Source organism: Triturus cristatus, chromosome 7 (genome assembly GCF_964204655.1).
Source record: "Triturus cristatus chromosome 7, aTriCri1.1, whole genome shotgun sequence".
NCBI classification, from domain to species: domain Eukaryota; kingdom Metazoa; phylum Chordata; class Amphibia; order Caudata; family Salamandridae; genus Triturus; species Triturus cristatus.
This window is the reverse complement of record NC_140590.1, coordinates 1,302,175,787-1,302,200,941: the sequence shown is the minus strand read 5'-3', so window position 1 is coordinate 1,302,200,941 and position 25,155 is coordinate 1,302,175,787. Positions and strand designations below refer to the sequence as shown.

Here is a 25,155-nt window from a genome sequence, read left to right as displayed (position 1 = left end):
CTAGTTGACTCAAGATATTAGTTTGAATTTCAGGTTTGAAACCTGATATTCTCAACCATGCGTGCCTCCTCAACATCACACTAGTGTTGATTGCCCTTGCTGCAGTGTCAGCTGCATCTAGTGCGCATTTGATGGACGCATTTGTAATGAGTTTTCCCTCTCTGATGAGGAGCTCCGCTCCATCTTTGTAGTCATCTGGTAGGTGTTCTATTAGTGTTTCTAGGGTATCGTAGTGTGACCGGTCGTATCTGGCTAGGAGTGCCTGAGTGTTGGCAATGCGCCAGATGTTTGCTGCTTGTGCTGCTATCCTTTTTCCCGATGTTTCTAGCACTTTGGACTCCTTGTCTGGAGGAGGAGCATCACCGGTAGTTTGCGAGTTAGCTCTCTTGCGAGCATTAGAAACTACTATCGAGTCCAACGGCAATTGGCCCTTAATGTACATTGGGTCTCCTGGGGCTGGTTTGTATTTTTTTTCTATTCTTGGGTTCAATACCCGTGCTCTGGTTGTCTCCTTAAAGATGTCCTTAGCATGTTTAATAACCCCTTTTAGCATTGGTAGAGTCTTGACTGTTCTTTCTGATGTTGAGAACGTGTCCACCAAGAAATCCTCTTCCACCGAGTCAGAATGAAGTTCTACTCCGTGATTGGCCGCCGCTCTTTCAATGAGGGCGTTAAAAGCAGCAGTATCTTCAGTGGGAGATGTTTTTATATTATAAATAAGAGTGTCAGGAGCATTTTGTGGGTCTCCTGGGTCATTGGGGTCTCCCCATGCTTGATCCTGATCTTGCTGTTGTTCATCAGGGTCAATATCCACAGGATAAGTGGTATCCTCATTATAGCCCTCTCCTGCATCCGCCTCAAAGTGTGCGGGAGAAAAGGATTGTGGTTCCTGATGATAGGTTTGGTAAGGTTCCACAAGCACTGGTGTCGAACCCGACGCTATTTTATTTTTCAGTGTAATTTTGTATGATTCCTAAGTCTTTTCTGGGACAATTTTCCGCTTGCGGAACAACAGTCTACCAGTGTCCACGTCGATAAACTGGTCCTGTGAGTCTTCGACATCTGTTCTTTCTGTCGACACTGTTTGTGGTTGTTCGATACTCTTCCTAAGTTCGAACATCTTAGGTATCCCCGGTGGTGGCAATCCAAACTTGATCAGTGCGGGCGCCGAGTGAGCCTTGGCGACCTTCTTCGGTTCGGGACCAGTTTTCGGTTCGAGAGTGTCCCGTTCCCTGATGCGCTTTAAGGACTCCGATACCATTTTCAACGTGAATGGCAACGGTGGTTTCGATCCGACAGGCTCTTTGGAGACAGGCCTCGACGCGGTCTCCGTTTTTTTTCCTGTCTTAGATCTGCTCAGCACTCCTCGGTGTTGATGTAGTGGGATCGACCACCTTGACCTTGGTCTTTGGTGCCCCAACCATCGGTGCCATAGGCCTCTGCGTCTTCATGGGACCGATGGCCTTCTTTTGTTTCTCGGTGCCGAAGTCCTTGTTAGGTTTCTCGGTACCGAAGTCCTTCCTTGGTGTGTAGGCTCCGATGTCCTTCTTTAGTGTCGACGGATTGGAAGGTTTCGATGCCTTCGATCCGACCTGAACCAGTTGCACTTTCGGTTTCGATTTGACCGGTGCAGGGTTTGGTTTCGATTTCACGGAATCGACTCGTCTTTTTTAATATTTCTGGCTCTTTTGAAATGTTCGAAGCCGGGCCTTTATGCGGGGCTGTAGAACGATCCGACCGATCTTGGGTAAGGCCCGCAGGCGATCCCGCGACCGGAGCCTTGTCAAGACTATCTCCCTCGGCATCGACGGATAGGCCTAGCTCCTCGCCTGAGCAATCTTTCTCGGCCCCAAGGGCCTCCTCGTCGTCTCCTACCTCGTTGACGATGTCTTCGTCCCGGAAGATGATCTCATAGTCGTCGTCATATTGGGAGTCATGCTCTGAAGCAGAGTCCGATTGGTTTTGAACATCCTGCACTTCAGCGTCGTCGGATTGGTCTACCTCTTCGACGCTCTCGGCTTCTTCGTCCTCGGTACTGAATATGTTAACCGGGTTAGGTGCCGATTTCTTGGCCTCCAATCGAGCCGCTCGTTGATTCCGAAGGGTCTTCTTCGACCGGAACCGGGCGCAGGCCATACATTTGGTCTCATCATGATCCGGTGATAAACATTTGTTACACACCGGATGGACATCGACGTGTGGGTATTTTGCGTGACAGAGGGCATCTCTTGAAGGGAGTCCTCGATTCCATCTTTGAACGTCGATCGATGTTCGGACCGAAACTCGATCCGATAAAGGTGAGTAAGTTCGAAAACAAGTATAATAATCTATCGATACCGAACGCAAACGATACAGACGATATCTAAAGGCTTTTGGCCTTAAATAAAGTTTTCCTAACTTGAGCTAAGATAAGCACATCCGAACCCAATGACGGAAAAAAACAATCTGAGGATGGAGAGTATGCCCATGCGCACTGTGGTCCAGGGGAGGAGCCACCTATCTCGTGATACTTCAAAGACTCTTCCAGGACAACAATGTGCAATCATCCGGACCCAACACTAGGCGGCGATCTATGCACAGATATGAATTCAGCAGCCCACATGCCTCGAACACATGTACACAAAACACAAATAAAAAATGGTGTGTGTACAAAGACCATCTTTTTTCTTCTTTCAGACAGAAAAGTATTAATGAATCTTGCCTGAAGCAGAGATAGTCCGTGCTTATGAAAGAGAACCAGGGAAGAGGTGTGGCACCGCGGCCAGGGAGACGGACGCTGGGGATCACTGTTCGATCCCTGGCTTCGGCGGCAGGGGTCTGCCCAGCATCATGCGAGACTGGGCAATAGCTCGCTAAATCTTCCCAACGGCCCCCAGCGCCGAGATACCCCTTCGGGGGTGATTAGTGCGCTATACAAGTACTGGATTTACATTTTACATTTTCCACTTGACCAAACCATGTGTGACACTGGACAGATTATTTCCCTGTGCCCAACAGTGTCAATATAAATGTAATACCAGGCCTGGAAAAATGTACCCACCCACTTGCTATGGCGAGTCAGATTTGATCAGGTCTGCTATTTATAGGACCTAATTGTCTGTTCTGGTGAGTGAAAAACTGTAAAGAAACATGTGTACTGTTCATTCAGAAAGTGAATGAGCAATTAAAAAGCCTTTAAATCTAGTTTTTATCCTGACACATTTGCAGTCTGTTCAAGGATTGAGATCAAATGTCAGTTTGTCTTCTAACTAATTGCCGCTTATCTTATTCTGGAAAATGGTGTTTACTTTTCTTTCTCTTATTACAGTTAGAGGTTTTTGTTACGTGATCTGACAATCATTGTGAAAAAAGGCTGCAGGCTGTTTTTTTCTAACAGATTTTAAACGGCTTGTAAATGAATAGCACAAATATTTCAAAATATATCAGGATTTATGAAAGCACTTTGTTGTAATTCAGAAGAGTGATGCCAACAAAGATTTAAATAGGAGTAAAACAAATCCGAATGCTTTACCTGGTGATCAGCAAATGACATTTTCAGAAACACAATTTCTAAACATTGTTTGTATACTATATTGTAGTATCAGTAGACATTTCAATGGAAAATCTGCTAGTTGCAAATGTGTGCTACCACTTCATTCTTTAGACATGTATTTATTAAGAGGGATAGTTTTTAAACATGATTTGAGAAACATTGCTGCCCCGGTTCTGATGACAATGCTGTTAATGAACTACGAGGCAAATCAGCTGTCATGGGAATCTCATAGGTGGCTAGATTTGTAATATATATGGAAAAAATGTTTAGTCTATTAAATCAAGCAAAAGTGTTTATTGTAAAGCAGACAAGCTGAACTTGCCAGTTTGAAGGTGCTCTCATATGTGATATTTTATCATTTTTAGCCGCCTGAATAAGGTTATGCAACTGTGCAGTGAGTGAACCTGTAATGTTCCAGTTACCTACTGTCATTTATGCCCATAAAATCACTTTGTATCCTGGGATCTGCTAGCTGATCTCAAAAGCCTCCTCAAAACAACGTTTCCATCAATAGCACTTCGAGCTTCAGGTTTTGCCCTACAGTAATCTGTGTAGTTCCTTGGAGGAAGGTCTGCATTTGATCAAATCACCAGGCACTCCCACAACCCCTCAAAGGATGAAATTAAAAAAAAAATCAATCAACTTACTGATATAGCGTCTCAAGACATTTTCAATCTGTTTTTGTTGGAATCGCCCTTTAATTACAAGCTGATTGTTACCATCTATTGAGCCACTAAGAAAGAAAAAAAAGGCAAGAGTCAAGTAAGATTACTTCACTTAAAATGAAATCAAGGTGCACAACTACCAAACGCATTGTAACATGTGACTCCGATAGTGAACAGTATATTTTACACTGGTTCCTGTAAGGTCATCTCCTTATCACAAGGTTATGGAACAACTGTCCCTAGGAGCAGAACCAAAAAAATAGAACCACATGATACCAAGGCTGCTAGAAGGCAAACATTTGTAGGTTCTGTGCATGCTCTAAAATACAGCTGGCTCCATATACGTAGGTAAAGACCCAAAGGACAGCTGCCAGAGGCAGAGATTAAACTCATCTATTTATTGGCAGAATGTGAAGTGCAATAAGATGGATGGGTTTTTATTGACAAGCGACGAGTTTAGTTTATAATGAGGATTTCCAGTCCGGAAAAGGGCAATAGTTAACCATCATAATCTATGAAAGAGCTAGTGCTGGAAAAGTCTCAACATATTTAAGTGAAAGCCTAATGGACAGAGTGCTTTAGCAGTCTTCAATGGAGAGTCTTCTGCAGATCAGTCGTAATTTATCTTTTAGTGTTCTGTTTTGAACATTGTTACAGAATATCGTATTACTCTTGTGGGAACGTCCCTTACCCACACCTCATTCAAGTTGCATATTCCATCTGTGAAGAATGTGATGTAAGGGGAGGGGGTACGTAAGAAAGTGGCTCTGTATATACTGTTCCCAAATAGGTACAGTGTGCACAGTCCCCAGAGGTTTGGCAGAGGCTAAAGTTAGATATAACCTTACTCTCTAAAGTGGTAGCTTGGTCGAGCAGTAAGGCAGTATCAGAGGACAGTGTAAAGCATTTGTTGCACACATTCAGTCAGCAAATAGTCTCACACATTCAAGAACTGAACTCTAGGCCAATGGTTTGTATATAAAAATATATGGTTGTTTTATGGTTGTTTTATTTTAGAACCAACAAAAGGTATCAAAATATACTTGCTCAGAATGAGATGCTTTAGTTAAATACTTTGCAATAGGCATTTGACTCGACTGCAATAGTTACAGTTTGTTGCAATAGGCAACACCGTTTTAAACACAATAATACATTGAGCTCAATGGGAATTTTAAGTTAAATGCAATTGATTACTTTCAGGATTACTTTTCTAACTCCAGGACTGGATCCTAGATTCAGTCCTGGGACAGTTCCTGGACACAGGTAAGTAACTACGTTTTGGTTACAGTTGTGATTTTTAAGGAATATTATTGTATTTTAAAAGTTGACACTTAGAAATGTTTTCACATAGAATCACCAATGTTATCCTATGGGAGGAAATTCACATAGCAGGTAAGTAGGGTTATCGTTCCTTTTTCTAACTCAGTGTAGGATCCTGGATCCAGCACTGGTGCATCTCCTGTAAACAGTTGGAAGAAAGTTTTAGTTATACAGGCGATTTTTAAGGAATATCGAATAGTTGCTTACCTGTCGGTGTAGTTTTGCAGCTTGAAGACGTTTCTGGATTCGCTATGCTGTGCATTATTCCACGATCTTGTGGTTGGGTCCGGATTCGTAGTCTTTTTTTTTTGTCGTAGCCCAGGTGGGCGTCGACGTCCCACCATTTGGTGTACCTCTCGTGACGTTGGCGCGCTTCCTGCAAAAGTCCCACCTTGGGTGCGCCATCTTCGGGTTCTTTTTTCCCTTGTTTTGTTCTTTTGTCTTTTTTTTTTTTTAACCCTAGGCATTTTTAGTCTTGTTTATTTTCCAAGTCTCTTTTCAGTATTTTATTCTTCTCAACCTCACTTGTTATTCCACCTTGCTCTCCTGCCTCATCTTTCTGGCGGAGGTGGGTGGGTCCGCTAGTGAATCCAGAAAGGTCTTCAAGCTGCAAAACTACACCAACAGGTAAGAAACTATTCGTTTTGCAGTGTGAATCTTTCTGGATTCAGTATGCTGTGCATAGACTTTGTAGCAGTTTGCTATTTTTGTGGCGGCTGGGTGTAAGATGAGCGTTGGTCGTTGAATACATGTTGGAGCACCTTCCGTCCTACTTGTGCTTCCTTGTTCATCTGTATGTCCACGCAGTAGTGCTTAGTGAACGTGTGTACTGAAGCCCAGGTTGCCGCCAGGCATATGTCCTGAATGGGCGTGTTTGCCAGAAAGGCAATTGTTGCCCCCTTCTTCCTTGTGGAGTGTGCTTGTGCCCCCTCCGATAGTTCTTGTCCTGCCTGCTTGAGGCAGAATTCTATTGTTAGCGCGATCCATCGTGCGATGGTGCCCTTGGTCACTGGTCTACCCAGGAAACTGGTAGCGAATGACACGAAAAACTGTTTTGTTTTCCTGTGTTCTTTAGTTCTTTCTATGTAGTGCATCACCGCCCTTCTGGCGTCTAGAGTGTGAAGTGCCCTTTCTGCGCCCGTTGTCGGGTTTTGGAAGAAACTTGGTATTTGAATGTTCTGGTTCATATGGAAAGCGGACACCACCTTTGGCATGAAGTGTGGGTCCGTTCTCATGACAACTCTGTCCTTGTGGATCTGTATGTAGGGCTCCTGTAGTGTTAACGGCTGCAGTTCGCTTACCCTGCTTAGCGATGTTATTGCTACCAGAAAGGCTGTTTTCATGCTCAGCATTTGTAGTGAGGCTTTGTGTATGGGCTCAAAGGGCGCCTTCATGAGTTCAGTCAGGACTAAATTGAGGTTCCATGCCGGCGGCGGCATTCTTTTAGGTGGTGCTAATCTTTTAGCTCCTTCGAGGAACCTCTTTACTACCCGAGAGGTAAAGAAACTTCCTCCCGTCTCACCTCGTGTGTACGCTACAATCGCCGCTAGGTGGACTCTTAGTGACGACGAGCATAGATTAGACTTTAGTAGGTGTGTGAGGTATCTAAGCACCGTTGATTCCTTGGTCATTTTGTTTTGCAGTCTATTTCGGGTGCACGAAACAGTAAACCTTTTCCATTTATCCCCATAGCATTTCCGTGTAGTTGGCCTCCTAGCCTCCCGCAGCACTCGCATAGTGCTTCGAGGTAGCTTAAGGTGTGCGAACTCTAGGTCCTCAGGAGCCAAGCCGCTAGACTGAGGCTCTCCGGTTCTGGGTGTAGAACCTCTCCGTTCTGCATGGAGAGTAAGTCTTTGATTTTTTTGAATTTGTGTGGGGGGCCCTCTGCCATCTCCACTATCTGAGAGTACCACGTTTGTCTTGCCCACTGTGGTGCTACTAGGATCAGCATCATGTTGCTTGTCCTGCATTTGTTGAGTACCCTGTGCATCAGTGGTATTGGTGGAAAAGTGTAGGCAAATGTTTGTGACCAGCTTATCCATAGGGCATTCCCCTGGGATTGTTCTTCTGGTTGTCTGGATGCGAAGTTTTGGCATTTTGCATTCTGGCGTGTTGCAAATAGGTCTATTGTAGGTTTTCCCCACCGTCTGAATAGTTTTTGCGTTTCCCATCCATTGAGCTCCCACTCGTGGGATGCCGAAGTCTGCCTGCTGAGCCAGTCCGCTTCCACATTGTCCTTCCCTGGAAGGTGTATGGCCAGGTCTATTTTGAGTGGGATTGCCCATCTCCAGATCTCCTGAGCCAGGTTGGATAGGGGGGAACGATTGCGTTCCTCCCTGCTTGTTGATGTAGAACATCGTTGTAGTATTGTCTGTTTGTATCAACACTCTTTGGTTGTACAGCTGCCTCTGGAACGCCTTCAGGGCTAGCAGTACGGTCTTTAATTCCAGGTAGTGGATGTGTTTGACCGCATCCGTTGGAGTCCACAGACCTCGCACTCTGAGCTTGTTCATGTGTGCACCCCATCCCCTCTGGGATGCATCTGTGGTGATGGTCACAGTTGGGTCTGGAGGTGTGAAGGGTTTCCCTGTTGAGATGTTTTCCCTGTTCCACCATGTTATCTCTTCCTGCACTGCGTGCGTTACAACGACTAGATCCTCCCAACTTCCGTTTGCTTGTGACCATTGTTGTTGCAGCCATTCTTGGAATGGTCCCATGTGTTGGCGTACATTGGGGACTAGGTGTATGCATGATGCCATCATCCCCATGATCTTGCTCGCCGTTCTCACTGTCAGAACTCGCACCTTCTGGTAGAGACGAGTCTCCTTCAGCAGGGCTATCGTTCTCCTGTTGCTGGGCTTGACTGTGTGGTCTATGGTGTTGATCTGTGCCCCCAGGAAGATCTTCACCTGTTCTGGTCCCATTGATGATTTCCCCCAGTGAATCGAGAACCCTAGACTTGTTAGTGTTTTTGTCACCATCTCTGCGTGTTCCTCGCACTTGTCGCAAGTACTTGCTTTGATTAGCCAGTCGTCCAGGTAAGAGTACACATGGATCCCTTCCCTTTGTAGGTATGCCGCTACCGCTGCCAGGCATTTTGTGAATACCCTTGGCGGGGACTTGAGGCCGAATGCCAGGGTTGTGAATTGGTAGTGATCCTCGTTGATGGTGAACCTTAACAGGTTCTTGTGTCGACCGTTCATCGGGATGTGCAGGTAGGCATCTTTGAGATCCACCGTGGACATGAAGTCTCCTCCTCTTAACTGGGGCAGCACTTCTTGCAGCGATGTCCTTTTGAATCTTTGTGTTTTTAAGAATTTGTTTAGGAACCGTAGATCCAGGATGGGTCTTAGTGTTTCGTCCACCTTTGGGACCAGGAAGTAGTTTGAGTACACTCCCTTGTTCCTTTCCCTGTATGGCACCGGTTCTATGGTCTCCTTTTGGAGCAGTTGCAGAGCCTCTTTTTTGAGTTGAGCAAGCTCCTGCCCGGAGCTTTGCCTTCTTTTTGGTTTCTTGTCTGGAGGTCTTTTCTCTAGCTCTATACAGTAACCGTACTGTATGATGTTCAGAATCCATTTGTCTGATGTTATTTTTTGCCATTGTTGAAGGTAAAGTTTCAGTCTTCCGCCTACTCGTGTTGCATGCTCGTAGGCGTTTGGTTTGTGAACCCCCCCTTACTGTGTTCACTATGCGCTTCACCCCCTGGGGTATCTGGAGGGTGAGCCGCCACTTTCGATCGAAGTCACTTTGATGAGGGTTGGTCTCCCCCTCTTCTTCTCTGGCCACGTCCATTTCCCCCTCCCGCGAAAGGACTGGCCTCGAGATTGGTACTGCCAGTTCGGCTTCTGCTGGCCCTGCTGGCTGTGACCTTCACCCTGCTGTCCTTGCTGGAAAGTCTGGTGTGACGTTCCCGGCTGGTTTCCTCCCCTTCCGAAGGGTCTCCGAGATGTGGTGCCTCTTCGCATCCCTCTGAATTGCAGGGCCCCCATGGACCTAGCTGTTTCATTTTCCTTCTTCAGCTCCGAGAGGTTTTTCGTCCACCGGGGTACCGAACAGCGTCTCACCGTTGAATGGTGTGTTGAGTATGTTGTTCTGGACCTCCTGTTTGAATCCAGAAATTCGGAGCCAGGCTTGCCTCCTCTCCGTGATACCAATAGCCATCAGCCTGCTTGATGTCTCTGCCCCGTCCAATGCTGTCTTAATGCATGCGTTAGCAATGCTTTTGCCTTCCTCGACCAGATGGGAGGCTTTCTGTACTGCTCTGGGAGATGCTTAATTAGGTCTCCCATTTCGTCCCAGTGTTGGTGCTGGTGCCTGTTCAGAAGGGCATTCGAGTTAGCCATGCGCCAGTGCATAGCCGCATTTCTCTCCACCTTTCTCCCGGTGAGGTCCATTCTTCTGCTCTCCTTGTCGGGTAGCCGGCACATTGGCCCTCTTCCTGGCTGTGGAAGCAATGATGGAGTCAGCTGTGACTGATCCCTTGATATATGGAGGATCCTGTGAAGAGTGCTTGTACTTCTTTTCAGTTCTTGGAGTGATGGATCTGCAAGTTCCAGGCTCCTTGAATGCCTCCTTCCCTTGGTTCATCACGCTTTGGAGCATGGGGAGGAACTGGCTCCCAGTCTGGATGGGGAGCAGTGTTTCCAGTTTAAAGTCTGCTTTCTGCTTCTCCTCGTCCAATTTCACCCCAAAGGCCGCTGCTGCGCTCCTGACGACCATGTTGTATGCTCCAATGTCGTCTGGCGGCGAAGGCCTCGAAGGATATGTCTCCACGGGCTCTTCGGGACTTTCGGCGTCGATGTCTTGCCATTCCAGCTCCTGAGTCGACGGCGTCGAGCCGTAGATCGACTGCTGCTCGTCTTCTTCTCCCTCATAGTAGGGTTCCTCCTTCCTCCTCCTCCTCTTCAGGATCTCTCGACAGATCTTCGGTGTCGAAGTCCTCCTGTTCCTCGACGACCGAGGTCGGCAGCTTTATTGGGATCTTGTACTGTTTCATTTTTTCATCGAACTTCTTCCTCTGAAAGATACTCTCCATCTCCGCCTCGAGCCTTCTCTTTTTCTTCTCCATTTCGGAGGCGGGATCGGCGTCGAGCGCTGGTCTCTTCGACGGAGCTTGCGTCGACGCGGCCTTTTCCTTCGTCGTCAGGCGGCTCACCTCGAGGCCCTGTTTCGACGAACCCTGCTTTTCACCGGGTTTCAGCACCTGGGAGTCCTTCTCGAAGGATCCGCCGGGCCTTTCGTCCTTGGATCCACTCGCAGTCGTCGAAATTTTCGGCGCCGGTGTTCCTTTCGAGGACTTGGACTCTGTTTTTCGAGAGTCACTCTCAGATTTTCGGGGGCTTCGTACTAGACGAGTCTCCTACCTTGTCAGGCGTTTTCTTATCGGTCTCTGCGACCGTGAAGACGTCGGTCCTTCGGCGATGTTGTCCTCATAGTCGGTGGAGAGGCCCAGCTCGTACAGCGACGGGGCCTTACCCTTGCCTTCCATGTTGAAGTTGGCTCTTCTCTGCCTTTCTCTCACTCTGAGCGTCTTCGGCGTTAAGACGGCGCAGGCGTTGTAATCCTTGCTCTCGTGGTCGACCGACAGGCAAAGGTTGCAGACTGGATACTGATCCTTCTGCGCGTATTTGTGGTGGCAGTTAAGCCAGAATTTGAAAGGTGTCTTGTCCATTGCGCTCAGTCTGAGTGCGCATTTTCCGATGGGCGTCGAAGTTTGAGGAACTCCTCCTTCGTCCCAGCTGTATGTTCTTCTCTGTAGTCTTGTAAACTTTCTCCTTCGATGAAGCTCGCGTCTTTATCTTTTCCTTCGTTCAAACTCTGGAGCTTCTCGATGACGATCCAGACCCAACGGCGGAAAAAAGAATCTGAAGATGGTGCCCCAAAGGTGGGACTTCCGCAGGAAGCACGCCGACGTCACGAGAGGTACACCAAATGGTGGGACGTCGACGCCCACCTGGGCTAAGACAAAAAAAAAAAAAAAAAACTACGAATCCGGACCCAACCACAAGATCGCGGAATAATGCACAGCATAGTGAATCCAGAAAGATTCACACTGCAAAATTGTAAGTTTCATAAATAGACACGTAGAAGAATTTCTGGTGAAAACCAGGCAAGGTTATCCTATGGAAGGAAAATCAAGTTATAGGTAAGTACGGTTGTAATTACTTTTCAGGGTCAGTGCTGGGCACCAAGATCCAGCACTGGGATCTCTCCTGATAACAGGGGAGTAATTTCATTTGATATTCGGCTGATTTTAGATGAATATTTTAAAGTTTCAAAACTCAACACTTAAAAGAATTTCCAAGTGAAACCAGTCAAAGAAAAGTGCGTTATCGGCTTTTGGGTAAGTACTCGACTGGCAGAGATAAGGTTCTGGGCATAGACTCAGGGGTCTCCAAGGGTCAGGTAGGTACAGTTGTTACACCCTCAGCGGCACAGGGCCAGCCGGGTGCAGAGAGAGTTAGGCCCAATGTTATCCTATGGAAGGCAGGGGGCCCTTGGTTGGTGGCTGCTGGATAGCAGGCCACACGACACTGGGAGCTGGGCTCCTGGTCACTTACTCAGGGCAAGTGGGGGAAATAGATTAGGATAGAGGTTACACTGCCAGGGGCACTCGGGCGGCAGGGTGCTTTGAGCAGTCGGGAGCTCAATGGATTTCAATGGAGAAGCTCAGTGACAAACAAAGGCTGCAAGCTCGGGGACGAAGATTCTTCAGGTTGCGACCACCACTTCGAGAGCTAAGTTGGGAAGCTGTGGGTTAGGTTGGCACCCACGAGCTGGGCACAGGGGGACGCAGGGCACCGAATGAGTCTTGAGTTGGGAAATCTTACCCTCAGCTGGTCGCGGTTGGGGGTGGGGGTATGGGGGGGGGGGGGGGACGCCTGGTGTTGAGGCTGCAGGCGTCGTCAGGAGCATCGTGGTGGGTCCTTGGGTGCTGGATTCGGGGTCACAGTCACCGGGGGGGGACGGGGGACGTCCTCGTGGTCTTTGTCCACTTCGGCACAGGCCAGGCTTGGCGGGTGCAGAGTATGCCAGAGTCGCGGTTCCCGGCTGATGCCAGGGGCTTGTTACTTGCTTTGAGCAGTCCCACTGCTCGTGGGGGTCCCAGCTAGTTAGAGTCACAAGGCAGTCAGGTCCTCTGGGGTTTTTGAGGTTGCGGACCACTGGAGACGCCGGGGTTTAGCAGGATCAGGTTGACAGGCCTGTAGGGCTGGGGCCAAATCAGTTGGTGTCTTCCTCTTGTTAGCAGCTGCACAGCAGGTCTTATCTTGCTTGTTTCGGAATCTGGATCTGAGGAAGGAAGGTTCAGGGTGTCCCCAAATACTAAATATAGGGGCGTTACAGGTAGGTAAAGGGCAGGGACCAATGGGTCCCTTCCTTGGGGTGGGTACACCCCCTATCCTGCCACTCTCCTGTGGGAGGGGGGGGGGCAGTAGCCTAATCCGAATTGGGCAGGACTCCCCATCTTCAAGAAGTCGAGAGCCGGGAGATGTGCTTCACCTCACCTCCCCACCTGAGGGGTGGGGTTGGCAGAGGCTGGCACACCCCCCCTTTCCTTCCTTGGGGGTTCCCGCCAGTCTTCCCGCCAGAGTGGGGGTTAAGAACCGGTAGGGGCCAGTTGCTGAGTAAAGCAAGTGGCCTGGAGAAGCTCACAAAGGTAGCATGCCTTTGAAGCTTCCCCTGCCCATCCTGGGGGAGGAGACCTAGCACCTTACCCAGGACGTGCATTGCTGCAGGCCCAGGAGAGCGGATGGCTCTCTACCCAGGGGTCCAGCAGCATGTCTGCTGTGTAGCAGCCTACGCAGCCCCTCAGACAAGACGTGGATTGTAGGTTAGGTTCAGGGGGGCAACTCTAAGTTGCCCTCTGTTGTGCATTGTACATTAAATTCCACACTGGCATCAGTGTGGGTTTAATGTGCTGAGAAGTTTGATACCAAACCTCAGTCTTCAGTGTAGCCATCATGGTGCTGTGGAGTTCGTGTTTGACAAGCTCTCAGCACCATATACTCTTAATGGCAGCACTGCACTTACAGTGCCCGGGAATGGACCTGGGTACTGTAGGGGCACAGGGCTCATGCACCTGTACCCACACCACTGCCATAGGGCACCCAGCTAGACGGGTGACTGAGGTATGCCAGGGCAGTGTTGTGAGAAAGAGGCTCTGTATATACTGTTCCCTAATAGGTACAGGGTGTACAGAGTCCACAGTCCCCAAGGGTTTGGCAGAGGCTAAAGTTAGATATAACCTTACTCTCTAAAGTGGTAGCTTGGTCGAGCAGTAAGGCAGTACCAGAGGACAGTGTAAAGCATTTGTTGTACACACTCAGTCAGCAAATGATATCACACACTCAATAACTGAACTCTAGGCCAATGATTTATATATAAAAAATATATGCTTGTTTTATTTTAGAACCAACAATAGGTATTAAAATACACTTTCTCAGAATGAGATGCTTTGCATAATACTTTTGAAATATGCAATTGACTTTTGTAAACAGTTACAGGTGGTTGCAATAGGCGACTATTTTAAACACAATAATGCATTGAGTTCAATGGAAGTTTCAAGTTATTTGCAACAGATTACTTTTAGGATTACTTTTGGAATTCCAGGACTGGATCCTAGATTCAGTCCTGGGTCAGTACTTAGAATCAAGTGATGAAAGTCGACTTAATTACTGTGATGATTTTCAAACAATATTTAGCTATTTTAAAAGTTGACACTTAGAAAATATTTCATAGAAAAACAGTCAATGATTACCTATGGGAGAAAATTGGGTTACTGGTAAGTACAGTTGTAAGTATTTTTCAGTCAGTGCTGGGCACCAAGATCCAGCACTGGGAGCTCACCTAAGAGCAGGTGAGTATTTTCGTTTGTTACTCGGCTGATTTTTGGTGAATATTTTAAGATTTGAAAAGTCCACACTTAGAAGAAATTTCAGGAAAAAGCCAGTCAATGTTACCCTATGAGGAAAATAGAGTTATCGGTTTCAGGGTAAGTACTCGACTGGCAGAGTTGAGGTTCTGGGCATAGACTCAGGGGCCCCCAGGGTCAGGTAGGTACAGTTGGTTCACCCTCAGCGACACTAGGGCGGACGGGTGAAGAGAAAGTTAGGCCCAATGTTATCCTATGAGGGATAGGGGGGCCTTGGTTGGTGGCTGCAGACTAGCAAGCCACGCGGCTGTGGGAGCTGGACTCCTGGTCACTTACTCAGGGCAAGTGGGGAAGTAGGTAGGTGTAGAGGTTGCACTGCCAGGGCCATTTGGGCGGCTGGGTGCAGAGTGCTTTTGAGCCTTCGGGCGCTCAATTGATTTCAATGGGAAATCTCCGGTTTAGAAAAAGACTGCAAGCTCAGGGACGAGGATTCTTCAGGTGCCACCACCACTTCGAGAGGTAAGTTGGGTAGTTGGAGGATAGGTAGGTACCCCGGGATTGGGCACAGGGGGCCGCGTGCAGGGGTGTCTTTTGGTGTCAGGAAATCTTACCCTCTGTTGATCGCGGTGGAGGGGGCACCTTGTTCTGAGGCTGCAGGCTTCTTCAGGAGTGTCGGAGGTCCTTGGGTGCCGGACTCGGGGTCACAGTCGCCGTGGGGTCGTCCTTTTGGTCTTTGTTCACTCCGGCACCGGCCAGGCTTGGCTGGTGCAGAGTGTGCTGGGTTCGTGGTTCCGGGCTGATGCCAGGGATTAGAAGTAGGTTTTGAGTAGAGCCTCTACTCATGGGAGTCCCAGGGGCTTAGAGCCAAAAGATAGCCAGGTCCTCCGGGGTTTGTGAGGTTGCTGGCCACAAGAGATGCCTGGTTGGAGCAGGAGCAGGTTCGAGGGTCGACAGGCCGGTAGGGCTGGGGCCAAAGCAGTTGGTGTCTTCCTCTTCTTAGCAGCTGCAGGGCAGGTCTTCTTTCTTCTTGCTCTTCTTTGTATTTCGGAATCTGGAATCTGGGGGAAGGAAGGTTCAGGGTGCCCCTAAATACTAGATTTAGGGGCGTTACAGGTAGGTGAAGGGCAGGGACCAATGGGTCCCTGTCCTGGGGTGGGTACACCCCCTATCCTGCCTCTCTTCTGTGGGAGGGGGGCAGTAGCCTAATCCTGATTGGGTAGGGCTTCCCATCTTCAAGATGGCGAGAGCCCAGAGATGTGCTTCACCTCGCCTCCCCCACCTGAGGGGTGGGGTTGGCAGGCTGGCACATTCCCTGTCCTTATTTGGGGTTTCCGGCCAAGCTTCCCGCCAGAGTGGGGGGTTGCAGTGGCCTGGGGGAAACTCAGAGGCGGCATGCCTTTGAAGCTTCCCCCTGCCCATCCTGGGGGAGGAGATTTAGCACCTCGCGTAGGATGTGCATTGTTGCAGGCCCAGGAGAGCAGGGGCTCTCCTACCCAGGGATCCAGCAACATTTCTGCTGTGTGGCAGCCTCAGAACAGACGTGGATTGTAGGTTAGGTTTTAGGCGGCATCTCTAAGATGCCCACTGGGGTGCTTGGTACATTAAATCCCACACTGGCATCAGTGGGTTTAATGTGCTGAGAAGTTTGATATCAAACTTCAGTCTTCAGTGCTGCCTTTATGGTGCTGTGGGGTTCGTGTTTGACGAGCTCTCAGCACCATGTACTCTTAAATGGCAGCACTGCACTTAGTGCCCAGGAATGGACCTGGGCACTGTAGGGGCACAGGGCTCCTGCGCCCACACCATTGGCATAGGGCACCCAGCTAGAGGGGTTGCTGATGTATGCCATGGCAGTGTAGGTGATGGGCATGGCACACAGGGATGTGTGCCATGTCAACTCTTTGTTTTGTCTTGCACCCAGACACCCAGCCTGCAAAGGCAGTGTGTGTGTGTAAGGGTACAGGGCCTCTAAGGGTGGCGCAATGAGTGCTGCAGCCCTTAGAGGCCTTCCCTGGTCACAAGGCCCTGGGTACCTAGGGTACCATTTACCAGGGGCTGACATGTGGCCAGGGTTTTCCAATTTGTGTTTTTAGGGAAGGAACATAGGCCCTTGGCACCTGATTGGCAGGAGTCCAGGGTACACTCAGTCAAAGTACATTCAGCAATTCAGCAAAAAGTGGGGCAAACCATGCAAGAAAGATGGCACTTTCTCACACAACCCCCCCCTCCCCCCCAAAACGAAAGGTGATGAGACTAACCTTGCCCTATGGAGTCTTCATTGTCTAAGTGGAAGAACCTGTAAAGTCCATCTGCATTGGCATGGGCAGTCCCTGGTCTTTGTTCCACTTCAAAGTCCATTCCCTGTTGGGAGATGGACCACCTTAGTAGTTTTGGATGTTCCCCTTTCATCTGCATTAGCCATCTGAGAGGTCTGTGGTCAGTTTGAACCAGGAAGTGAGTACCAAACAAGTATGGCCTCAACTTCTTCAGGGACCAAACCACAGCAAAGGCCTCCCTCTCAATGGCACTCCAACGTTGCTCTCTGGGGAGTAGCCTCCTGCTTATAAAAGCAACAGGTTGGTCTTGGCCTTCATCATTGGTCTGGGATAGGACCGCTCCTATCCCTAGCTCAGAGGCATCAGTCTGCACTATGAACTGCTTGGCATAACCTGGAGCTTTTAGAATTGGTGCTGAGCACATTGCTTCTTTTAGGGTGTCAAAAGCCTTTTAGGGTGTCAAAAGCCTTTTGGCAACTAACTGTCCAGTTAACCTTCTTGGGCATCTTCTTGGAGGTGAGTTCTGTGAGGGGGGTCACAATGGACCCATATCCCTTCACAAACCTCCTGTAGTACCCAGTCAAGCCAAGGAATGCCCTGACTTGGGTCTGGGTTGTTGGAGCTATCCAGTCCATGATGGCCTGGATCTTGGGTTGTAAGGGTTGTACTTGGCCTCCACCTACAAGGTGGCCCAAGTACACCAGTGCCCTGCCCTATCTGGCAATTGGATGCCTTGATAGTGAGACCTGCATTTTGCAGAGCCTCAAACTTTCCCAAGGTGGATCAGGTGATCCTGCCAGGTGGAGCTAAAGACAGCAATATCATCAAGATAAGCTGCACTAAAGGACTCCAGCCCAGCCAGGACATGGTTCACCAACCTCTTGAAAGTGGCAGGGGCATTCTTTAACCCAAAGGGCATTACAGTAAACTGATAATGCCCATCAGGGGTGGAGAATGCCGTCTTTTCTTTTGCTCCTGGGGTCATGCCAATCTGCCAGTACCCTGCAGTTAAGTCAAAGGTTCTGAGGAATTGGGCAGCCCCTAATTTATCTAACAGTTCATCTGCTCTTGGAATAGGGTGAACATCTGTCTTGGTGACAGAGTTGAGCCCTCTATAGACCACACAGAACCTCATCTCGCTTTTCACCTTGTTGGAGGTTTGGGGACCAGAACCACTGGGCTGGCCCAGGGGCTCTGAGGGTTCAATGACCCCTAACTCCAGCATCTTGCTAACCTCAGCTTTGATGCTTTCCTTAACTTGGTCTGACTGTCGATAGATTTTGTTTTTGACAGGTGCACTGTCACCAGTGTCCACATCATGGGTACACCAGTTTGTCAGACCAGGGGTCAGGGAAAAGAGGCTAGCATACTCTTGCAAGACTTGCTTGCAGTCAGTCTGCTGTTGGGCAGAGAGGGTGTCTGAAAAGATCACACCATCCACTGACCCATCTTGTGGGCTGTAGGAGAGGAGGTCAGGGAGAGGTTCACTCTCTGCTTCCTGTTCATCAGTCACCATCAGCATGGTGATGTCAGCCCTGTCATTGTAGAGCTTAAGGCGGTTCACATGGATGACCCTTTTGGGTGTTCTGCTAGTGCCCAGGTCAACTAGATAGGTGACCTCACTCTTTTTTCCTAGGATAGGGTAAGGGCCACTCCATTTATCTTGGAGAGCCCTTGGTGCCACTGGCTCCAGTGAAATTCAACCAGTGCAGCTTTTTGGTCATACCAGTGCTTCTGGAGCTCCTGGCTGGCCTCAAGGTTCTTGGATGCTTTTTCCATGTACTCAGCCATTCTGGACCTTAGGCCAAGCACATAGTCCACTAGGTCTTGTTTGGGCTCTTGAAGAGGCCTCTCCCAGCCCTTTTTCACAAGACAAAGTGGTGTCCTTACACGATGACCAAACAGAAGTTCAAAGGGTGAGAAACCTACTCCCTTCTTTGGCACTTCCCTGTAAGCAAAAAGCAGGCAGGGTAACAGGACATCCCATCTCCTTTTGAGTTTTTCAGGGAGACCCATGATCATACCTTTCAATGTCTTGTTGAATCTCTCAACAAGGCCATTGGTTTGTGGGTGGTAGGGTGTAGTAAACTTATACTGCACTCCACACTCCTTCCACATGTGTGTCAGGTAAGCAGACATGAAGTTGGAGCCTCTGTCTGAAACCACCTCCTTAGGAAACCCTACCCTGGTGAAGACACCCAGGAGGGCCTTGGCTACTGCAGGAGCTGTAGTAGTCCTAAGGGGAATTGCTTCAGGGTACCTAGTAGCATGATCCACTACTACTAGAATAAATGTGTTCCCTGAGGCTGTGGGAGGTTCAAGTGGACCCACAATGTCCACACCTACCCTTTCAAAGGGGACCCCCACCACTGGTAGTGGAATGAGGGGGGCCTTTGGGTGGCCACCTGTCTTGCCACTGGCCTGACAGGTAACACAGGAGCTGACAAACTCCTTCACCTTTTGGTGCATCTGGGGCCAGTAAAAGTGACTCACTAACCTTTCCCAAGTTTTGGATTGCCCCAGATGTCCAGCTAGGGGGATGTCATGAGCCAAAGTTAGGAGGAACTCCCTGTACTTCTGTGGCACTACCACCCTCCTGGTGGCTCCAGGAGTGGGGTCTCTTGCCTCAGCATACAGTAATCCCTCTTCCCAATAAGCTCTGTGGGTACCACTGACATCTCCCCTGGCTTCTGAAGCAGCTTGTTGTCTCAGGCTTTCAAGAGTGGGACAGTCTCGCTGACCCTGGCACAGCTATTCCCTAGAGGGTCCCCCTGGGCCCAAGAGTTCAACCTGGTAAGGGTCAAGCTCCATGGCCTCAGTTCCCTCAGGGGTATCCAAATCCTCTTCCTGTGGAGAGGGGTCCTGAATGTTTTGCTGTACAGAAGCTGGTTCCCCAGTCTTCTTACCTTTTCTCTTGGTTGGTTGGGCCATTATTTCAGGCTCCAGACCTACTTTTTCACCCTTCCTCTGGCTCTGGTTTGCACACACCAATTCAGGGATGCCCAGCATGGCTGCATGGGCCTTTAGCTCAACCTCAGCCCTGGCTGAGGTTTCCAGATCTTTCCTAGCAGACATGCAGCTGGGAACTTTGGAGAGACCACTACCTGTTTCAGGCCAGTAACCCCCCTCCCTTCCCCCAGCCTAATGTCACCATGGGATGACTAGTGTTGACACTGTCAGCGTTGGTGACTGGGTAAGACTTCCCAATCAAATATTGCTCAGGGGAAACCAGTATGTCTCACCATAGTAACACTGTGTGAGAAAGTGGCTCTGAATATACTGTTCCTTAATAGGTTCAGGGTGCACAGAGTCCACAGTCCCCAGAGGTTTGGCAGAGGTTAAAGTTAGATATAACCTTACTCTCAAAAGTGGTAGCCTGGTCGAGCAGTAAGGCAGTATCAGAGAACAGTGCAAAGCATTTGTTGTACACACTCAGTCAGCAAATGGTCCCACACACAATAACTGAACTCTAGGCCAATGGTTTATATATAAAAAATATATGCTTGTTTTATTTTAGAACCAACACTTGGAATCAAAATATACTTTCTCGACAGGAGATGTTTCATATAAACACTTTTCTATATGCAATAGACTTTAGTAAAAAGTTACAAGTAGTTGCAGTAGGCAACTCTATTTCTAAACACAACAATACATTGAGCTCAATGATAAATTCAAGTTATTTGCAACAGATTACTTTTTAGGTTACTTTTGTAATTCCAGGCCTGGATCCTAGATTCAGTCCTGGGTCAGTTCTCAGAATCAAGTGATGAAAGTCGACTTAAATACTGTAAAGATTTTTAACTAATATTTAGCTATTTTAAAAGTTGACACTTATATTTCAGAGAAAATAACCAATGATTCCCTATGGAAGAAAATGCAGGTTACAGGTACGGTACGTTCTCGTTACTTTTGTAATCCAGTACTGGGTGCCTAGACTCAGTACTGGGACCTTTATCCAAAACAGGTAAGCAATTACGTTTTCAGATATTACACGATTTTTGAAAAATATTTAAAGACTGCAGAAATCGACACTTAGAAGAAATTTCACAGAAAAACAGACAATTGTTTCCTATGGAAGAAAATTGGGTTAAGGACAAGTACAGTTGTAGAGATTTTTCAGAGTCAGTGCTGGGCACCAAGATCCAGCACTGGGAGTTCACCTAGGAACAGGTGAGTAACTTCGTTTTTGCCACTTGGCTGATTTTTGGTGAATATTTGAAGATTTGAAAAGTCCACACTTAAAAGAAATTTCAAGAAAAAGACAGTCAATGTTACCCTATGAGGAAAATAGTTTGCGGTTCAAGGTTAAGTACTCGACTGGCAGAGTTGAGGTTCTGGGCCCAGACTCAGGGGTCTCCCAGGGTCAGGTAGGTACAGTTGGTTCACCCTCAGCGACTCTAGGGCGGCCGGGTGCAGAGAGAGTTACGCCCAATGTTATCCTATGAGGGATAGGGTGGCCTTGGTTGGTGGCTGCTGACTGGCAAGCCACGCGGCTGTGGGAGCTGGGCTCCTGGTCACTTACTCAGGGCAAGTGGGGAAGTAGGAAGGAATAGAGTTTTCACTGCCAGTGCCACTCGGGCGGCTGGATGCAGAGTGCTTTTGAGCCTTTGGGCGCTCAATGGAAGTCAATGGGAAATCTCCGGTTAGGAAAAAGACTGCAAGCTCGGGGACGAGGACTCTTCAGGTGCCACCACCACTTCGAGAGGTAAGTTGGGTAGTTGAAGATAGGTAGGTACCCCGGGATTGGACACAGAGGGCCGTGGGGCGCCAGGTGCAGGGGTGCCTTTTGGTGTCGGAAAATCTTACCCTCTGTTGATCGCGGTTGGGGTGGCACTCTGTTCTGAGGTTGCAGGCTTAGTCAGGATTGTCGAGGGGGGTCCTTGGGTGCCGGACTCGGGGTCACAGTCGCCGTGGGGTCGTCCTCGTGGGTTTAGTTCACTCCGGCACGGGCCAGGCTTGGCTGGTGCAGAGTGGGCTGGGATCGCGGTTCCGGGCTGCTGCCAGGGGTGAAAGGTAGTTTCTGAGTAGAGCCTCTACTCATGGGAGTCCCAGGGGATCAGAGTTCAAAGGTAGCCAGGTCCTCCGGGGTTTCTGAGGTTGCTGGCCACAAGAGATGCCGGGATTGGAGCAGGAGCAGGTTCGAGGTCAACAGGCCGGTAGGGCTGGGGCCAAAGCAGTTGGCATCTCCCTCTCCTTCGCAGCTGCAGGGCAGATCTTTTCTTTTTGCTCTTCTTGTAATTTCGGAATCTGGAATCTGGGGAAGGAAGGTTCAGGGTGCCCCTAAATACTAGACTTAGGGGCGTTACAGGTAGGTGAAGGGCAGGGACCAATGGGTCCCCGTCCTGGGGTGGGCACACCCCCTATCCTACCTCTCTCCTGTGGGAGGGGGGCAGTAGCCTAATCCTGATTGGGTAGGGCTCCCCATCTTCAAGATGGCGAGAGCCCAGAGATGTGCTTCACCTCGCCTCCCCCACCTGAGGGGTGGGGTTGGCAGGCTGGCACATCCCCTGTCCTTATTTGGGATTTCCGGCCAAAGCTTCCCGCCAGAGTGGGTGGTTGCAGTGGCCTGGGGAAACTCACAGAGGCGGCATGCCTTTGAAGCTTCCCCCTGCCCATCCTGGGGGAGGAGATTTAGCACCTCGCCCAGGATGTGCATTGTTGCAGGACCAGGAGAGCAGGGGCTCTCCTACCCAGGGGTCCAGCAACATGTCTGCTGGGTGGCAGCCTAGGCAGCCTCAGAGCAGACGTGGATTTGTGGGTTAGGTTCGAGAGGGCACCCCTAAGATGCCCTCTGGGGTGCTGGGTACATTAAATCCCACACTGGCATCAGTGTGGGTTTAATGTGCTGAGAAGTTTGATACCAAACTTCCCAGTCTTTAGTGTTGTCATTATGGTGCTGTGGAGCTCGTGTTTGACGAGCTCCCAGCACCATGTACTCTTTAAATGGCAGCACTGCACTTACAGAGCCCAGGAATGGACCTGGGCACTGTAGGGGCACAGGGCTCTTGCTCCTGTGCCCACACCATTGGCATAAGGCACCCAGCTAGAGGGGTGACTGATGTATGCCCTGGCAGTGTATGTGATGGGCATGGCACACAGGGATGTGTGCCATGTCGACTTTGTTTTGGTCTTGCACCCAAACACTCAACCTGCAAAGGCAGTGTGTGTGTGTAAGGGTACAGGGCCTCTAAGAGTGGCACAATGAGTGCTGCAGCTCTTAGAGGCTTCCTGGGTCACAAGGCCCTGGGTACCTAGGGTACCATTTACCAGGGGCTGACATGTGGCCCAGGTTTGCCAATTGGGGTTTTGTGTTTTTAGGGAAGGAACATAGGCCCTAGGCACTTGATTGGCAGGAGTCCAGGGCACACTCATTCAAAGTACATTCAGCAATTCAGCAAAAAGTGGGGGCATACCAGGCAAGAAAGATGGCACTTTCTCACACACTGGCACCTGTACCCCTCAGAGCTTCTACCCTAGTTCCATTCACCCAGGGGTACTGTAAATATTTCTTTAAGTTGGGTAACCACACAGCTACAGTGGCAAACTCCACTTCTCCCAGGGAGACTAGACTTGCTTCAGTGTGTTCCCAGATTTGCTCAGGGTACACTTCTGATCCCATTTGTATACTTGCTGCCCCAGGAGTAGCTGTACTGGGTGCCTTAGGGGCTTTGTTTTGGTGGCAAGATTTATCTACAGTTAGGTGTCCTGACCTCTTACAGTTATTATACCAGGCCTTTAAGGGATCATAGTTCTTCCCCCCCCCCCCTATAGGGTTGAGGCACATAGGGAGTAGTTTGGGTCCCACCCACCTGAACAGGTTTTTGGGGCCCTTTGGAAGACTCAGACTTTTAATCTTGGGGATTCTCACCACCTTTCCCCTGGGGAGGTTTTGTGACCACTTTCTTTTGGTCACCCCCAGTGGCTGTCCTGGTCACCCTAGTCTTGACCCAGTGGTCTGCCTTCTTTCACAATTCTTGGGGAGAAATTAGACCTAGGTCTACCAAATGCTGATGCAACTTTTCATTTGTGCAGTTACTTAATATATGTTCCTTCATGAATAAATTGTACAATCCAGTAAAATCCTGCACACCATGTCCAACTAACCAACCATCCAGTGTCTTCACTGAGAAGTCTACAAAATCAATCCAGGACTGGGTCTGGGTTTTGTGAGCCCCCATGAATCTAATTCTATACTCCACAGTGGTGAATCCAAATCCCTCAATCAGAGCTTTCTTCATGAGGTCATAGGATCCTGCTTCTGGCCCAGAGAGGGTCAGAAGCCTGTCTCTGCAGTTACCAGAGAACAGTTCCCACAGGAGTGCCCCCCAGAGAGGTTTCTTTACTGTTCTGATATCACAAGCCCTCTCAAAGACTGTGAACCATTTGGTGATATCATCACCTTCCTAAAATTTAGGGAGAATCCCTTTGGGGATTTTGAGGTCAGAAGTTTCCTCCCTATCCTTATTTTTATTATTGCTGCCACCATTGATGGGTGCTAAACCCATCTCTCCTTTATTTTTCTAGAGCCAGGAGCCTGGACTCTAGCTCCAATCTTCTGGCCAGCCTCACAAGGCTGTCCTCTTCACTGGTGGGTCCCCCAGTGATCTCTCTGGTACCAGAGTCACCTGTGTGATCTCTAGGTGCCCAGATGCTAATTCTTGGATTGAAGGGTATGTGTGCCCTCTCCTCCCTAGGGGATAGTATGGGGGGTTATTATCCACCTTGTCTTCTCCCCCTTCCTCATCTGACTGGCCATCACCATGTTCAGATGGGTGGTCCTTAGCATACTCAGCCAAGAGCTCCTGGAGCCCTAGTTTGGTAGGATGCAGGCCCATTGGTAAATTTTTAAGTTTGCATAGGGACCTCAATTCCTTGAAAGACAAGTGTAAGTAAGGTTTGAGGTCGAGCTCCTCCACCAGGTCCATGTTATTATTGTCACTAATAGCTGGGTTTGTTTGAGTCATTCTAACCTGACAGTTCTAATCCTCTGCCCTGACTATAGTGACTTATTTTTCTAAAATTGTAATGGGACTTAAGCAAGGCCCTAGCAAGAGTTTTAGTAATTTTGGAAAAGATCAATCAGAATTCTAAAGGCAATTTTAAGAGTGCTGTCATGTGATCAGATGGTAACCAAGTGGTCCAACAAATGCAAGTTTGTATCCCACCATCCCAAGTGGCTCTGTATATACTGTTCCCCAATAGGTACAGGATGTACAGAGTCCACAGTCCCCAAGGGTTTGGCAGAGGCTAAAGTTAGATATAACCTTACTCTCTAAAGTGGTAGCTTGGTCGAGCAGTGGCAGTATCAGTGGACAGTGTAAAGCATTTGTTGTACACACAGTCAGCAAATGGTCTCACACTCAATAACTGAACTCTAGGCCAATGGTTTATATATAAAAAAATATATGCTTGTTTTATTTTAGATACATCAACAACAAAAGAGTGAACAATGTAAGGAGCAAACTAGGAGTAACAGCGTGAGCAAAAAAT

General features: G+C 48.8%; 1 protein-coding gene across 9 annotated transcripts in view; it reads right to left on the bottom strand.

Moving 5' to 3' along the window:
• LOC146811945 (eukaryotic translation initiation factor 2 subunit 2) overlaps positions 1 to 25,155 on the bottom strand; it is a 268,399-nt gene that overhangs the window by 41,767 nt on the left and 201,477 nt on the right. For 8 of the 9 annotated variants that reach the window (XR_014966807.1, XM_085618911.1, XM_085618913.1 and 5 more), the window contains one exon: positions 4,180 to 4,265. The exons of the other annotated variant lie outside the window; for it this stretch is intronic. Coding sequence is in view for 7 of the 8 variants with exons in the window: in XM_085618911.1 (XP_085475037.1) it covers positions 4,180 to 4,265 (86 nt within the window). In the remaining variant the exon portion in view is untranslated. The remainder of the gene's footprint in view (positions 1 to 4,179; positions 4,266 to 25,155) is intronic. 9 annotated transcript variants of the gene reach the window in all.